This window comes from Oncorhynchus kisutch, linkage group LG20 (assembly GCF_002021735.2).
Source record: "Oncorhynchus kisutch isolate 150728-3 linkage group LG20, Okis_V2, whole genome shotgun sequence".
Classification (NCBI taxonomy): Eukaryota; Metazoa; Chordata; class Actinopteri; order Salmoniformes; family Salmonidae; genus Oncorhynchus; species Oncorhynchus kisutch.
This window is the reverse complement of record NC_034193.2, coordinates 14,352,479-14,370,516: the sequence shown is the minus strand read 5'-3', so window position 1 is coordinate 14,370,516 and position 18,038 is coordinate 14,352,479. Positions and strand designations below refer to the sequence as shown.

The following is an 18,038-nucleotide window of genomic DNA, read 5'->3' as shown; positions in this document are numbered from 1 at the left end:
TCACAATAACTTTCTCTTTTACAGCCTTGCCCCTGCCAGATGGGGAAGAGGCATTGCTGTTTATGATGTGTAACCGGGCCTTGCAACGTGACTCCTCATGGCTGCCGCTCCGCTGCCCGCACAGATCCTTTACAAGGTTTGACAAAAAAATGCAATTAGGTGAAAAGAGATTGCGGCGTGGAGGGACGAAGCAGTTTCCTCTGGGGATGGCGATGTGAGGGGAGCATGTCTCCTATCTGACTAGAGGACAGGTGGACACAGGAGCAGGGGAGAATCTGAATTGCATTTCCCAGATTGCTCACGTCTTCTCGCCTCCTCAAAACCCATTGGATGAGAAGGTTAGAGATCCCTCCCCTCTGACCTTCTCATCCAATGGGTTTGGAGGACGAGGAGAGAGGACGTGAGGAAAGGAGGAAATGCAATTTGACATTTTCCCAAGGCTGCGTTGTATCCTTCATAGGATGTCCTTCACGAGTGAAATGTTGTGATGTGCATTCACTGCATGTCCCAGTTGACCATACATCAATGTACTTCAACCCCATTCAAATACATTTGAAAAAATTCGAACCTAATTTCAACACGAGGTGCTCAGAAGACACACAGCGGTTACAATTAGTAACCATGTCCCAGTTGACCACATTGATGTATGGTCAACTGGGACATGCATTGTGCAATGTATTTTTTCCTAATTGTAACCGCTGTGTGTCTTCTGAGCACCTCGTGTTGAAATTAGGTTAGAATTTTTCAAATGTATTTGAATGGGGTTGAAGGCTTTCTGTGGTCAACCATGGATGACATTGGTAGGTATCATAACACACAGACCCAGATAAGGAAGCTCTGTGTGCTATTTGTTTGCCATGGACCATGACCTTAACATTGAGCATGCGTTCGAGTGGAAGCTTTTTTTTCAAGCTTTCCAGTATGCCTCCCCTCCCTCTCTTACTGTGGTGATGACAATAGATACTGTAACTTCCACATCCACCTTTCACTTCACTATACAAAGCTCCTCCTTTTTCCTCTTTCATAAAGAAATGCATTGCAATTAAGGCATTGATAGCCAGTAAAATTTCTAGCACATCAGACAATAAGCCTGAGGGTCCATTGTAATTGACTGGTGGCATGAATCCTTAAAGTAGGGGGGTATAGACCATAGATAGTCCCAATTGTGATTTAAAGACCTCTGTCAAGCAGACCTGAAGGGCATTTTTAAAAGGAATTGTTCGTTTGACCTTTGCTACTATGCTATATGTGCTGTGCATTCAGCCAATGAGTATCCACTATCTGCACATTTAGGAAAATAAAACAGAAGGCAGTGTTATAGTAGATGCATCTCTACAGCTTTGGGCCTGTTGCCCCAGAGAGACTCTGGTTGGATGAGACCCTGCTCCTGCTGAGAGCTCTGCCCAACCGTCACTGGCACCAGGACCTCCGTTAGGAGGGAAGGGGCTGTAGCTCTGCCCAACCCACACTGGCACCAGGACCTCCGTTAGGAGGGAAGGGGCTGTAGCTCTGCCCAACCCACACTGGCACCAGGACCTCCGTTAGGAGGGAAGGGGCTGTAGCTCTGCCCAACCGTCACTGGCACCAGGACCTCCGTTAGGAGGGAAGGGGCTGTAGCTCTGCCCAACCCACACTGGCACCAGGACCTCCGTTAGGAGGGAAGGGGCTGTAGCTCTGCCCAACCGTCACTGGCACCAGGACCTCCGTTAGGAGGGAAGGGGCTGTAGCTCTGCCCAACCCACACTGGCACAAGGACCTCCGTTAGGAGGGAAGGGGCTGTTGCTCTGCCAGGTGTCTGTGTCATATCTGTATCTCAGGACTACGTATGGGCCTCCAGGGTTCTCCTGTCAACACGTGTCTCAGCGGTGTGTGTGTGTATGCAGTGCACGCAAGCCCACTCCTATATCAAAGATCAGGGCGGCCACTGGCACGCGCGAACACACAGCGGCGGCAGCCACACTGACTGCACCACAGCCACGCTGGAAAATGTGAACCTTCTCATCTGCACACATACACCTGTGCGGGCGCGTGCACATACACACATACATGTTCTTTCTTCATCACACACACACACGGAAGACCTCCATAGAGATCCCTGGCTGCTACACATCCAGGTGATCATATAGAAAAGACGCTGGCTCATATGGATTATTTTGGTGATGAACCGTATGCTCTGAATGTGTTTTTATAGGAGCTGTAAAGCATTTGTTCAAAGCTGCCAGGGTTGGAGGGAGCCACTCTCTCAGGCCTGCCACGGCAGCTGGCCAGGTCTCTGCAGAGAGGGCCTGAGGGAATGTATGAACAAACAGAGTGCAGGCACCCCCACCCCAGAGGGATCCGTGGTGACAAGTGTGTGTGAGGATGGCGTGTGTGTGCAAGCATGTGTGTGAGCGCATGTGCACGTGTGAGTGTGTTGTAGTGCTGTCTCGTGGTGAATGAAGGGGGTTGGAGAGGCCCTCCCTTCTGCTTGGAGAACCAAAGAGGCCCCAGCCTTTTGCACATTTAGCTGTCGTCGTCTTGTTGTGCGGAATGAATATTGAGTGTCCTAGTCAGTAAAGGAATAGATATCGAAAGGAATGGTTCCTAGTGTTTTGATTAATTTAACTGATAGATCTTTACAGAATGTTGTAATGCACTGTATATTTACAGGCCTGAACACAAGGTATTTGACACACATACCCGTTCCATATTTGTTCATACCAAAATGTGTTCCTACCACAACCTGTTGGACGTCTGTGCTAGAATTGGTACGCTGGACACAATAACTCCCCCCAGATGATCGTCACATTGGACGGCATCTCTCACAGCCACCCACAATAAAACACTGGAGTCCGCACCACTGAAGAAAGCAGGATGAGTGAACCTTCAATGAGCCTTCATCAGGTCAGACTTATTAGAAAAAGGTTAATGAGATGGAATGGAGCAGCCTTCATGTGGCTGGAGGACTGTCTGAGGATTCCATGAACAGCTCATTGGAACAAGCAGCATTGTTCAGGATCATTTTGACCAAATGTTACCTCAGGGTCTGACTGTAGTTAAGCGTAATGCGTTTGGAAATAGAGTACTGAATCCACAGTTGGTGTGGGACTTGTCTCAAATGGTACATTTTGACTAGATTGGTTCCCACCCTGCCTGTGTCTGAAATCTTTAAACAGCAGCTAACAATGGGCTTGCTTAATATCCATGAGAAACAGAAAGCCATCTATCAGATAGTGGTTTTGCATTGTCCCCTTTTTGTTTGTGTGCGTGTGCGCCGGCCGGCCGGGCGTTTGTGCGATGCTGCAGCAGATTGCCCGGTCGTACCAAGAGCCACATTTACATGGGCCTAATCTGGGCCAGATGTTCCTGGACGACACAGATAATGAGAAAAGGCTCCATATCCTGGGAAAGTCATGTGACCTTGTGACTGGCACTGTCATATTCCCCCATCGTCAGCTCGGTGTGGCGATAATTAGATGACCATTTACAAGTGTTCCGTGCAGTAGTGACACTACAGCATTGGGACTACTGGGCGGATCATTTTTCTTTCTGTTGATTTAATAGCTTTTGTCACTGGGATGTTAAGCGTACAGATGTGGTGCTTGTTATTTGCACTGTGCAATATGTTAACATGACTTGTGCTCATGGGCTTCGTAAGCCTCACTCATGTTTTATCTCTTTGTCCCTGTTTTACTTTCATGGTAAATCTTGTTTGCAGTTAAAAATGTATATTTTCTATTGACCTGTTGTTAGTCGTCCGGATTCAGAAATGGTTATGTCGCACAAGCGGTCATACGTAAACTTGAGTGAGACATCGTTCTACCCACCATATTGACTCTGCTCTCCTGGAATCGCCTCAGAGACCGTCCAGAGACGACCATAGGGTTAGTTAACTTGCTGCTTTTTCTTAGGACCCACTGTTGGCCTCAATGAGAAGACTTTCTTTCCAACATGTCTAGTAGAGAAATGCATTAGAATCCACAGCGTTGACCTTTGACCTGTATATGCTCTACACTCTGGGGCCCTAAATAACTAAAGCACGGCCAAGCTGACGCTTCAGAGGCCAATAAACAACAGATGTTCCAGACGAAACAGCATTTAAAAATTTAAAAAATCCAAACCCTTATAAATAAACTAAGGAGAGAACCTCTTTTCGCCCTCCACTCAGTCCTTGCAATAATGGATGTTAGTTTAGTTGCACCCAATCTTATGCATGTGGTCTGATAGACGGTAGCTATCTTGCCTCAGTAGACTGAATGCTTGCTCAATGATCATACTCTGAGCACCTCATTAGACATGCTTTTATATGGGTCAAGTTACAATATAATTCATATCATAACTGGAGCCTAACGTGCAGAGTATTTTAATTATTTTTTCAAGATTGCATTAATGTCGCTGCTGTAAACCTGCTTGGATCAAATCCGTTTAAGAAAATGTAATCTATGTCATCTGAAGGGCTCTCCACAGTGGTTTCACAGTCTACGCAATCTGACTATGTAGAGAGCCATGCAAACGAACCTCTGTCGTATCTGTTTCGTAGACTACTGTGTAGAGCCATTAATGTCCCGTTGAGGGCTCAGTGGGGATGAATGAGTGAAGCCTGATACTGGGAAATGTTAGCTTGACTGGGACCTAGACTTTGGTACACAGTCCCATCACCTCAGTGGTATTCATTGTAAGTGTAGGTTGTGTGTGTCCAGGTTAGGCTACCTGATACTGGCATGTTAACAGGCGTATAGACCCTGACATTGTCCCTCTGTTTCTCTATGCTGCAGTGCTAGAGAAGAGTCAGCGGCAGCAGCTTGAGGCGGTGAGCTATTCGTCGCGCTATGCGCTGGGCCTCTTCTACAAAGCCCAGGCTCACATCGACGTCCCCTGGGCCGCCAAGTACATCTCCAATAATCCCTGCATTCGTTTCATCGCCATTGACGATAAAAAGCGCAATTTAGGTCAGTGCTACCATTTTATTGCTGCCATGTCTCTGTCTCTCTGTGTGTCTCTCTCTCTCTCTCTGCCATGTCTCTGTGTGTCTCTCTGCCTCTCTCGCTATCTCTGTCTTTCTCTCTGCCATGTCTCTGTGTGTCTCTCTGCCTCTCTCGCTATCTCTGTCTTTCTCTCTGCCATGTCTCTGTGTGTCTCTCTGCCTCTCTCGCTATCTCTGTCTTTCTCTCTGCCATGTCTCTGTGTGTCTCTCTGCCTCTCTCGCTATCTCTGTCTTTCTCTCTCTCCCTCTCTCTCTGCCATGTTTCTGTGTCTCACTCTCTGCCTCTCTCTCTCTCTCTCTCTGCCTCTCTCTCTGTCTCTCTGTCTCTCTCTCTGCTGCCGCCTCTCACCCTACCCCGCTATGCATTAATCAGATTTTTTCAGATCAATTAAAAAATATATATATTTGCTTCATCGCCATTGGCGATAAAAAGCCAATTTAGGTCAGTGCTACCACTCTCTTTCTGTCTGTCTGTCTGACTCATTCTCTTTTTCTCTCTGTCGGACTCTCTCTCTTTCTGTTTGCTTTTCTGCTTCTCTTTCTCCCTCTCTGGAAGGCATGCGTCAGAATGTCTCTCTAATTGAGTACCACTGTTCAGCAGGCATGTAACTTTCCATGCCAGCTTATGCCTTCAGTCCACTGGATTCTTCCTGGACTTTATGAAGCTGCATTTTGTGTACATTCAAAATCCCAATATACAAGTTGTGACGGTTTCATTCAAACTGAACCTTTTTTGATGATGCTGGGGGGAGACCCTCCATAGTCCTAATTATTTGATTGGCTCCCTGAGTGCTGGGCTTGCCCAGTCAGTCCATTGGTAGTCAGGCTTCATTACTGATTGAACACAGGAGGGAGACGCATTAGACGCTGAGCAGGGGAGCACAGACCCTGAGGTCAGGCTTCTGCGAATACACACATGTACCAGCCTTCATTAACAGCTCTGATTTCTGCTACAAAACCACTGCCTCTCGGCTGCTATAAGAAGGAACAACATCCTCTTATATCACACCTGGAGGGGTTTGTGTGTGCGTTTCAGAGAGAGAAATATATGTATTTGTGTGTGTGTGGACATGTTTAACTATACTTGTGGGGACCAGAAGTCCCCACAAGAATAGTAGACAAACAAACCAAAAATACAATTTTCCGTACATATTTGCCCATCATAGAAGTGTTCATAAAGTGACTTTTTTTGACCTGAATGCCAAAACATTCAGGGGATAAAGGTGCTTAAGGTTGACCCATGTTGCATACCCTACCATACCATGAGACATCCATGTCTTCCTCACTGGAAAATAGAAACGGTTGAGTTTTATATCATTTCAATTCTTAGTGTTGTCAAAGTATTTTGTAATTCCTTGAAAAACAGTTTGTATAAAATTTGTATTTTTTAAAATCCTTATCAATTAAAAAATATATATTTAAATGGCTTTTTCTATATATTTATTTATTTTTGTGTTATACATATGTAGTTTATACCCTATTTGACATAATCTGAGGTGTTTGTAGTGCCCGCCATCGGTTAAGACACAACATACTCTTGAATAAAGGGTGGGTGTCATTTCAATCAGAAATAGAATTCCTAGAATTGAAATCTACTTTCAGACCAGTATCATTTAGTTGGTACATCATTGAAATGTTATTTGAATTGAAGTTTTATCTTACAATTACTACCACAAAGGTGTATTTCTGGTCCACCCACTGGCGAATGCCAACTTAAATAGGAATGTATATTTCCTTATCTGTGTCTTTGATTTCAATAGGTTTCCTATGGAAGATTGACAGTATAATTTTTTTTTAACTGATATTTCCATTCAAGCCAACATTCTCTGATGTGTGGACCTCCAACCATCTTCGTGCTACCATTTTGAAACTATAAATTCCCTATTTGAGTACTTTTATCAGCCAAAACATGACACCCACCCTATATTCAAGAGTATGCTGTGGGTGGGCACGACACAAACACCTCAGATTATATAAAAATGTATAGATTTTTTTTTTAACGTGTTTTTAGGTAATTGATGTTCAAGGTTAATGTTTTTTTGTTACATTGTTTACAGAAATGTTTACCTTGTTTCACAGCCATGTTTTGACGCTTTTAAATGATATCAAACTCAACCGTTTTGTCTTTTCCAGTGATGAAGACATGGATGTCTCACGGTACGGGGGGGGGGGGGGTTTAAGATAAAGATCACTTCATTGGTCAATTCCACACAAGGTCCAACCGAAATGTACATTTAGATTTTTATCCCAACTCCTCCTAAAGACACACAAACATACACATACTTGACTTTTTCCACATTTTTGTTACGTTACACCCTTATTCTAAAATGGTCCTCGTAAATGTATTTAATCAATCTATACACAATATACCCCATAATGACATCACAATACCGCATAATAACAAAACGAAAACAGGTTTTTGCATTTTTAAGAAATGTATTTTTTTAAATACATTTACATAACTATTCAGAGCCTTTGCTATGAGACTTAAAATTGCACTCAGGTGCTCAGGTCCTGTTTCCATTGATCATCCTTGAGATGTTTCTACAACTTGATTGTTGTGGGGGGCTGCCACACTGGGTGTCCGGGGAGCTTGCTCAAGGTCACTACTGTAGGCAATGGGTTTGATACCATCAACCCGCCAGTTCCCAGCTCACTTCCCGCCTGATTAAGCAGGGTAGTAGTGTGCAAGCAAACTTCTCTCAGATTATTTCTGAATGGCCCTTTGAAAGATTGTGAATGCAGAGAGCAGGAGAGGCGCTTTAAGGAATAGCTGTGGAGTGTCTCTCCAACTCTCTGCAGTGGTCTAAAACGGGGTGCTTGCTGTGACCAGGGGAACAGGTGTCAGGTCACAGGACAAGACAATGGGCCCCCTGTGTCCTATATAAAGGTAAGTTAACCAATGCAAATTGCACACTGCATAACTTTGTTGCCAAATTGCTCTGAGTGGAGCCAGTTTTTCTACCTGGTGAACGTTGTAGTCTCTTGCTTCTACCTCGGAAGCAGAGTTGGTGCCAGCCTCTACCTACTTACGTATAAAACAACCAATAACTGATTGTGAGCTCTTAATACCAGCTACTCAAACACCTTTTAGTGGTGCCATATACCATTAAAAAAATCTAATATTTTATACCATGGCCTTGCACAGTCAGATATGAATTTCAAAAGAGCCCTCTGTCCATCTCCCCTATGTCATATCCTACATATTATAACAGGGCTCGCCTAACACCATTCCTACAGAGATACCGTCCTGTAGGTTCCTACAGAGATACCGTCCTGTAGGTTCCTACAGAGATACCGTCCTGTAGGTTCCTACAGCGATACCGTCCTGTAGGCTCCTACAGCGATACCGTCCTGTAGGCTCCTACAGCGATACCGTCCTGTAGGACGGAGCTGATCGTAGACTTCAGGAGACCGTAAGAGGGAGCACTCCCCCATCCACATCGACGGGGCCACAGTGGAGAAGGTAAAAGCTTCAAGTTCAACTACGTACACATCACTGACATTCTGAAACGGTCCACCCACACAGACAGTGTGGTGAAGAAGGCGCAACAGCCTCCAACCTCAGGAGGCTGAAGAAATTTGGCTTGGCCCCTAAGACCTTCACAAACTTCTACAGATGCACCATTGAGAGCATCTTGTCAGGCTGTACCACCGCCTGGTACAGCAACTGTAATGTCCGCAACTGTAGGGCTCTCCAGAGGGTGGTGCAGTCTGCCCAACGCATCACCGGGAGCGCACTGCCTGCCCTACAGGACATCTACAGCACCCAGTGTCACAGGAAGGCCAAGAAGATCAAGGACCTCAGCCACCCGAGCCACGGCCTGTTAACCCCTCTACCATCCAGAAGGCAAGGTCAGTACAGGTGCATAAAAGCTGGGACCGAGAGACTGAAAAACAGCTTCTGTCTCCAGGCCATCTGACTGTTTTAAATAGTCACCACTAGCCAGGCTCAGCCCGGTACCCTGCCCTGAACTTAGACACTGTTACTAGGTGGCTACCACCCGGTTATTCTACCCTGCACCTTAGAGGCTGCTGCCCTATGTACATAGTCATGGAACACTGGTCACTTTAATAATATTTACATACAGTACTGTTTCACCCACATCATTCTTCTATACTGTATTCTTGTCGAGGCCTATCCTATTTAACAATTGCTGTACATATACTATTCGTCAGATATACTACATTTTTTACTCTATATACTGTCCATATTGTCTATACATCCCATTACATTCTGGACTCCGACATTGCCCGTCCTAATATTTCTTAATTCCATTATTTTACTTTTTAGATGTGTGTATTGTTAGATACTACTGCACTGTTGGAGCTAAGAACACAAGAATTTCGCTAGACCCGCAATAACATCTGCTACATATGTTTGTGACCATAAAAATTGATTTGATAGTTACAACTGGGGTTGGATTGAAAACCTACAGGAGGGTAGCTTTCCAGGAACAGGGTTGGAGAACCCTGTCATATTAACATGGTCTCTGTCTCCATTTCTGCCCTCTCAATCTGAACTGAATTTTTTTTGTTGGAGGAGAACAGCAGATGCAAAAGCTCACTTCCAGGAATGACACATCTCAAGTGATCAGGGTGAAACAGTCATCTGTGGGTTCAGTCACCATGACAACAAATATCCTCCACACAGGATACGCTGTTTGGGTTTTGCACCTCTTTCTGTCTTTCTCTTTGTTTGTCTTCCTCTTTCTCTCCCGCTCTCATTTTCTCTCTCTAGCTGGCCCTTTGCCTGGGCACAGTGATGCCAAACACTGGTTAGAGTGTCTCTCTTACCCATGAGCCAACCCAGAATGGCCCACTGGACAAAAGTTAGACCCCAGTGAATGTGTGCTGTAGAGTCTCTGTGACCCCACAGTTAGCATCCCCAGCTCCCTAGTTTCCCAAGTCAGTTTAGCATCTCCAGTTTAGCTCCAAACAAAACAGCTGGCTGTGTTTGTGTGTACGCTCAGTCACACGACATGGTCTCTTCTGCCGCTTTTTTAAAAAATTAACCGAGCAGGTGGAGATTATTGACCTTCTGGTAACTCTGTGTCCCGCTCCGGCAAGTCAATCGCGGGATGTGTTTATTTGCTGTGGTAAACTATTGTTCTCCGCAATCAGTTTAAATATGGTTTTAAGACAATTTCATCAGAGAGATGACTTCACGACGTACAGCCGCGATAAATCAACGCAAAGTGTCCTTTATGGGTCAGAGCCCTGTCTGTCTGTGCTTGTTGTCTGTCAGTCATTAGAAACAGGACCTTACTGTGTCCATTCCCTGCATGATGTCACCATCACACAGCCGGATCCACAGCAGACGACAAGCCTTTCGGTTGTGTGTACAGTTACCTGCATGTTGTTTTTGGTAACTGCCAAAATAAAGGAAACACTTGAGGAAATGAGGGTTACAAAGTCTATTGAAACCAGGTGCTTCTACAAAGGTGTGGTTCTTGATGTAATTAAGCAATTAACATCCCATGATTCTTAGGGTCATGTATAAAAATGCTGGGCAGGCCATTATTTTGGATACCATGGCTATGCCCCCATAGGATGTCAAAGCCCCCATCCACAGGGTACGAGTGGTTGATGAGCATGAAAACGATGTAAACCATACGCCAACCTCCGTCACCAGATCTCAACTCAATTGAACACTTATGGGAGATTCTGGAGCGGTGCCTGAGACTGCGTTTTCCGCCACCAACAAAACACCAAATTATGGCGTCGCATCCCTCCAATAGAGTTCCAGGCACTTGTAGAATCTATGCAAAGATGCATTGAAGCTATTCTGGCTCGTGGTGGCCAGAACAGCTTCAAGACACTTTTTACATTGGCGTTACCTTGTTGGCAGTACCTGTACATGCAACACACATCAACCTCTGACTGAGGGAGACATTTGCATTACAAATCAAGCTGGTCATATTAGTTAAGCAGAAACAGGGGATTCTGGGTACAGGAGTCTGTTTCATTAAAAAGCCATGACGTATGTTGTCGGCGGCGTGCACAGTTTTGACCCCCGTTTGGTATTGGCATGCAACTCTTAATTAAACATCAGGACAGAGATAAGGAAGTGCTTTTTTTCCTTTTTCCTGGAGTCAGAATCCTATCAAAGAATTCCGCTGTCAGATTAGGGGAACGATCTTGATGCCAAGGATGATTTTCGGTTCTATTCAACATCTTAGCTATTTCCATCTCCAGCTGTTTAAATCTGAGGACTTAGTTCTTTATGAAAACGAATCTTCTCATGACCCACTATTGAGGACACATTCAGTAGGGGTTTTGGATTTATATTTCATATTTATTTTACTGTTCAGCTGTGAGATTTAAGAGTTCACTGTCTTAGAAGTTGTTTCTGATGATCAGTGTGGCCAAAACATAAATGTCTTAAAATATATATTTTTACAATTATTGATACTTCTACTGTCCTGCATTGTAAACGTAACTACACTGTGTTCTTAGCTATGCCTGTGTGGTGCTGTTCAAAGTCAGCAGAGTTAGTCCATCCATGGTGGTATGGTTCTGAACTGTGCTTTCTTTCTGTGCAGAATCCCCTGAGTGCGGTACCTCCATGGTGGTTCACACCAGTGTTCCCTTTGGTATCAAACACCTGGAGGAGGCAAAGGAGCAGGTGGAGCCTCTCATCCTGGAGGAGCTGAACAAGCTGCTGCCCGGCCTGCCACAGCCCGACAGCATCAAATGCCAGAAGTGGAGATACTCGCAGGTGAGCGGGGTTACTCGGTCAGGAGTTTTATCGCATTCCTTCTTTGAGAGAAGAGAAAGTAGACTGTCAAGAGGTTTGTCTTCATTACTCCTTTGAGAGAAAAATAACTGTTTCTACTTCACAGTCCTGTCACGATGCATGGAAAGAAGGTCAACGTAGAGGATTGACATCCTGTATCTATCACGATCAAACCCTATTAAACTTCAGTGCATTCATTACATTTCCCTGCTTGTGTATAAACTACATGAGTATAGTGAATGGAGACTGGTTGGACACGGTGTTCATTTTTCAAGTAGCTCCAATGTCCTGTTTACTTACTGTGATGTTTCCCTGAATTTCTGAGCTTCTTGGACCAGACACTATAGCTTTAATTACTGAAGTCGAACAAGAACATGTCTCTCTCCCTCCCTCTTTCTCTCTCATTCTCTCTCTCTCCTACTTTCTTTCTCGGTTTCATTCTCTCTCTCGTGCTCTTTTTCACTCTCTTTCTCTCGCTTTCTTTTTCTCTCTCGCTCTTTCTTTGTCTTGCTCTTTCTCTCTCGCTCTTTCTTTGTCTCTCTCGTGCTCTCTTTGTCTCTCTTTTTCTTGCTCTTTCTCTCATTCTCTCTCCCTCTCTCTCGGTTTCATTCTCTCTCTCGCTCTATCATTCTCTCGCTCTATCATGATCTATCATTCTCGCACGCTCTTTCTCTCACTTGCTCTTTGTCTTGCTCTCTTTCTCGCTCTTTCTTTCACTCGCTGGCTTTCTCTCGCTCTCTATCATTCTTTCTCTCGCTCGCTTTCTCTCTCATGCTTTTTATCTCGCTCTTTCTATCACTCTCTTTCTCTCTCCCTCTCCAACACACTCACACACACTCTGCTAAGCTAGGCTGGACTGGGCTGGGGGTCAGAGGCCACAGAACATCTGTGTGGGAGGCACATCACTGGGAGTGCCAGAGCATGGGCCAAGGCCCACTGGAACTGGACGGGCCATGGTAGAACACATGCACATTTGTACTGTAATACACACGCACTCATACACACACACTCATACCATACACACATCAGCTCCCTGTCAAATACACAAGCAGACATTCTAGCAAAGGCAATTGTGAGAGCGAGGAACATGTGTGACTCAGTTGGTAGAGCATGGCGCTTGCAACACCAGGGTTGTGGGTTCGATTCCCACGGGGGACCAGTACGAAAATGGATAAGAGCGACTGCTAAATGAGAAGTGTAAAATATATATATTTATTAACTTGAGGAAAGGATTTATCCTAACAGTTATAGTAGTTAACTGTTTCTTCGATGTAGGTTATAGGTTGCTTTCTCTTTAGATACTTAAGTTATTTATTTCACCTTTATTTAACCAGGTAGGCCAGTTGAGAACAAGTTCTCATTTACAACTGCGACTTGGCCATGAAACAGCCATATTCTCAGCTGCTAGAATCTCATGCTTTCCTTGCTATAAAACGTGTTTATATTGGGGCATTTTATCTTAATGTCCAAAACCACCACCCTCCTTCAATCTCCGTGCTCTTTGCCCTGGAAAATCAGCCTCACACTGTATATGGAGACAGCAGAGCTCAGGCCCGCTGTATCAACTTACCACTAGAGTAAACCAAACAATTTGTCCACTGCTAGATTTCAACAAGAATGCTTATCAATTGATTTACATGGTGATTACCATTCAGAAATGCATGGGCAAACACAATATTTAGTTTTTGGGGAGGAGTGGGAATGGAGGGAGGGAGGTGGAGAGTGGGGTTGATATCAGCGCACAGTAGTAGGCTATTAAAAGCCCCAGCAGGAAATGGATACTATTTCCTTACCCTTAGCGGTGAGGGGCAGTGTACCTCAGTGCAGGCCAGCAGAAGCCTCTAAAAATGGCCCTTGCTATGACACGTACACAGACTTGTGTGTTTACACTCCCAAATCATTAACACACTGAACTCTCGGCATTCAGGCTTGAAACATGAGGAAGACAGTTGGCTGCGAGGCAGATTTCATATCTGCTCGTCTAGCCAAAGACAGTGCATTTTTCTGGCTTGAGCTGTACTATCCCACCACAGGTGGTTGGTGGTACCTTAATTGGGGAGGACGGGCTCATGGTAATGACTGGAGGGGAATTAGTGGAATGGTATCAAATGAATCAACCGCATGTTTTCCATGCATTTGGTGCCATTCGCTCTGTTCCAAACATTGTTATGAATTGTCCTCCCCTCCAGCATCCTCCATTGTATCCCACCATGTATAGACCTACCCTGAGCACAGACTGTTAGAAAAGACTGGGGATTTCAGGATCAAATCAGATTTATTTATATAGCCCTTCTTACATCAGCTGATATCCCAAAGTGCTGTACAGAAACCCAGCCTAAAACCCCAAACAGCAAGCAATGCAGGTGTAGAAGCACGGTGGCTAGAAAAAACTCCTTAGAAAGGCCAAAACCTAGGAAGAAACCTAGAGAGGAACCAGTCTATGAGGGGTGGCCAGTCCTCTTCTGGCTGTGCCGGGTGGAGATTATAACAGAACATGGCGAATATGTTCAAATGTTCATAGATGACCAGCATGGTCAAATAATAATAATCACAGTAGTTGTTGAGGGTGCAACAAGTCAGCACCTCAGGAGTAAATGTCAGTTGGCTTTTCATAGCCGATCATTCAGAGTATCTCTACCGCTCCTGTTGTCTCTAGAGAGTTGAAAACAGCAGATCTGGGACAGGTAGCACGTCCGGTGAACAGGTCAGGGTTCCATAGCCGCAGGCAGAACAGTTGAAACTGGAGCAGCAGCACGTCCAGGTGAACTGGGGACAGCAAGGAGTCATCATGCCAGGTAGTCCTGAGGCATGGTCCTAGGGCTCAGGTCCTCCGAGAGAGAAAGAGAAAGAGAAAGAGACGAAGGAGAGAGAAAGCGAGAATTAGAGAGAGCATACTTAAATTCACACAGGACACCAGATAAGACAGGAGAAGTACTCCAGGCCGAGTATAGCCCACAAAGATCCCACGGCACAACCCAAGGGGGGTCGCCAACCCAGACAGGAAGATCACGTCAGTGACTCAACCCACTCAAGTGACGCACCCCTCCTAGGGACGGCATGGAAGAGCACCAGTAAGACAGTGACTCAGCCCCTGTAAAAGGGTAATAGGATAATTGTAGTACAAACAAATAATTCTCTCAATTCTCATTCTACTATATCTGTGTGAATAGATATGTGGCAAATAGTGTAGAGATTCGTATTTTCCTGAGAATTTCAATATCGGTAATAATTCAAAATTATCCAGTCTCTCCCCTAACTCTCTACCCCCCCCCCCCCCCACACACTTTCTCGACTAATTAGGTGAGGAGCTCGGTGGCCGACTGCCCGGGGCAGATGACACTGCTGTCCCAGCCTCTGTTGGTGTGTGGGGGCGACGGCTTCACGCATTCCAATTTCGACGGCTGTATCGAGTCGGCCCTGAAGGTGTTTGACGTTCTGAAGCACTCTCTCTGATGCCGCCTTCTGAAGTTGGGAGTATAGTGTGGTGGGGTTCTATGTGTACAGCATGTTAGCCCAGAGAGGGGGGGCATGAAACTGATCTGTTCTACAGATTCCATCCATTCACAGAGATATGGGGGGGGGGGTGGTGGAGTAATGATCTATCTCTGTGAATGGATGGAATCTGTTAAAACAGATTCGTTTCATCCACTGAGGTACTTGATATGTTGTGTGATACTACAGTCAACACCATATGTATTTGGACAGTGAAGCTACAATTTAAAATGTCTCTTTACTCCAGCATTTTTGGATTTGTGTGACAGTACAAAATGTCACCTTTTTTTGGAGGAAATGTTCATATATATCTGTTTTTACGGTTTATGTATCTTGTACACCTATTTGAAGAAGGCATAAGTATTCGGACAAATTCACTAACAGTGTATTAAAGTAGTCAAAAGTTTAGTATTTGGTCCCATATTCCTAGCACACAGTGACTACATCAAGCTTGTGACTACAAACTTGTTGGATGCATTTGCAGTTTGTTTTGGTTGTTTCAGATAATGTTTTGCCCAATAGGAACTGAATGGTGAATAATGTGTTGTCACTTTTATTATAAATGTGGATGAATGCCATAATGAATAATCGTGAATGAATTGTGAATAATGATGTGAGATAGTTAGAGGCACAAAGGTCACCCCCCCCCCAAAAAAATAAAAAAAATAAAAAACACCTGTTATTGGTAATAGTGAGATGTTAGCATGTTTTGTTGTAGCCTTTGTAACTTTCTCACTCATCGTTATTACAAATCCTGAATGAATTATGAATAATCATGGCATTATCAGGATTAATTTAGAACTGTTCAGAAACATGTGATCTACTCACTTAGAAAATTACTCCATTCACCATTCAGTTACTATTGGGCAAAACATAACAAACTGCAAATACAACCACGGAGTTTGTCGTTACAAGCTTGATGTGTGCAAGGAATATGGGACCAAATACGACTTTAATACACTAAGTGAATTAAAGGGGAAGCAGGTAACCTAGTGGTTAGAGCGTTGGGCCAGTAACCCAGTAACCGTAAGGATGCTGGATCGAATCCCCGAGCTGACAAGGTCAAAATCTGTCGTTCTGCCCCTGAGCAAGGCAGTTAACCCACTGTTCCCCCGGCGGCCGAAGACGTGGATGTTGATTATGGCAGCCACCCGCACCTCTCTGATTCAGAGGGGTTGGGTTACATGCGGAAGACACATTTCAGTTGAATGCATTAATTTGTACAACTGATGAGGTATTCTCCCCTTTCCCTTATGACTTCTTCATATGGGGGGACTCGATACATATAGTGCCTTCATTTCTAAATGGTTACCTGGATATGTATGAGATTACCCTCAGTACAAAATGTCACCTTTTATCACCTCATATGAAACATTTAATCTCAAATCCAAAATGAGTATAAATGTTTTTTTTGTTTTTTTAATGTTTCACTGTCCAAATAGATTTGGTGTTTATATGCTGGAGGATGAACAGGAGTATATGCTGTGTTCATGTGTAGTTTGATGCAAAACAGGGGTCTTTAACACACCCCTTGACCTGCTAATTTAAAAAAAAAGGTGTACAATGATTCTGTTCTATTGCCTTGTTCAGGCAAAATGAAAAACTGTACTTGTAAGTAATTGTTGTTACTCAGGATTTCTCTCTAAACACCTTTTATTTTGGTTCAGCTTGAATAAAAATGTTTTCAAACTATCTCCCACTTTGTGTCTTTAACTCCACTTGCGTTTTCGCACTGATACACAGGAAGATGGCAGGTGGTATGGAAACCAATCCGCACAGAGCTCAGAGAAAAGTCGTACAAAATGGATGTGGCAGTCAAAAAGCAATTAGAAAGCAATCAAAGATCCCTTAATGACTTCTAAATGCATTAGGCAAAGTAGGCCCACTGTAGTGCTTGAGTAATACCAGATCTCACCCACCATTGTGTGACCCCTGGCATTAGTACAGAGGGAGGACTCTGGGTATGACTGCCTGATATGACTTACCCCAGATTTGCCCTGTGCCCACGGAGGCTAAGGGCCCTGTGACCCTGCCACCCCCCCTCCGTGGCAGTGTAATTCCACCCGGGGCAGCCGCCCGCCGTTGGCCGAGTTCAGCTGCTTAGTGGCAGGGCAGTAATCTGGGACAAAATGTTTGGCAGCCGGTCTAGAGAGGGAGAGCTGCCCCCCCCCCCCTAATCCAACATAATTACAGCATTTTGGGCCGGGGCCCCGGGCTGAATGCAGCTGGGGTAGTAGTAGGCACTCTCCACTCTCCTCTCCACTCTACTTAGTCAGCAGCACCCAGATCGGGGTTAACACACACACACACGTGCCTACATGCACACACATATGTGCTTTGTGTTTTTACAGTGTGTGTGTACACACCCAGCGCATGGCCGCAGGAAGATGTTTTGGGTTAGGGTGCCGATGAGTATGTTTCTCCCCACGTACAGGAGTAATAAAGGTCTAGTTGACTGATTTTGTGGTATTCTTTAAAAAAATAATGATTATAAAACAATATGAGCAGCCCACTGAACAGATTTCACACACTGGCTTGAAGAGGCCAAAACTATCCAAAGAAATGAGAGACAGGAAAGGGGGTTGAGAGTGGTTGGGGGGGCGGTCGGATACTGATGCAGCACCATGCGCTGTATTTGTGGAGTTTGGATAGTTTTCTTCATGCTTGGGAGGTTCACTATTATCAAAGGGTTTGCCCTGTTTTTGGAGGGTTTTTCTTGATCTAACACTTGTCACTGAACAATACGTTAAAGTTGTTCGAGCCCTGAATGCTGATTGGCAGACAGCCGTATACCATGGTTATGACACATTTATTTTTACTGCTCTAATTACGTTGGTAACCAGT

At 44.7% G+C, this 18,038-nt stretch overlaps 1 protein-coding gene across 2 annotated transcripts in view; it reads left to right on the top strand.

Annotated features, from left to right (window-relative positions):
- Nucleotides 1-16,888, top strand: part of rnls (renalase, FAD-dependent amine oxidase) — a 42,616-nt gene extending 25,728 nt beyond the window's left edge. For both annotated transcript variants that reach the window (XM_020454387.2, XM_020454388.2), the window contains exons 5-7: nt 4,755-4,928; nt 11,509-11,684; nt 15,003-16,888. In XM_020454387.2, the coding sequence (XP_020309976.1) occupies nt 4,755-4,928; nt 11,509-11,684; nt 15,003-15,155 (503 nt within the window). In that variant the 3' untranslated portion in view covers nt 15,156-16,888. The remainder of the gene's footprint in view (nt 1-4,754; nt 4,929-11,508; nt 11,685-15,002) is intronic.
- Nucleotides 16,889-18,038: the final 1,150 nt, after the last annotated feature.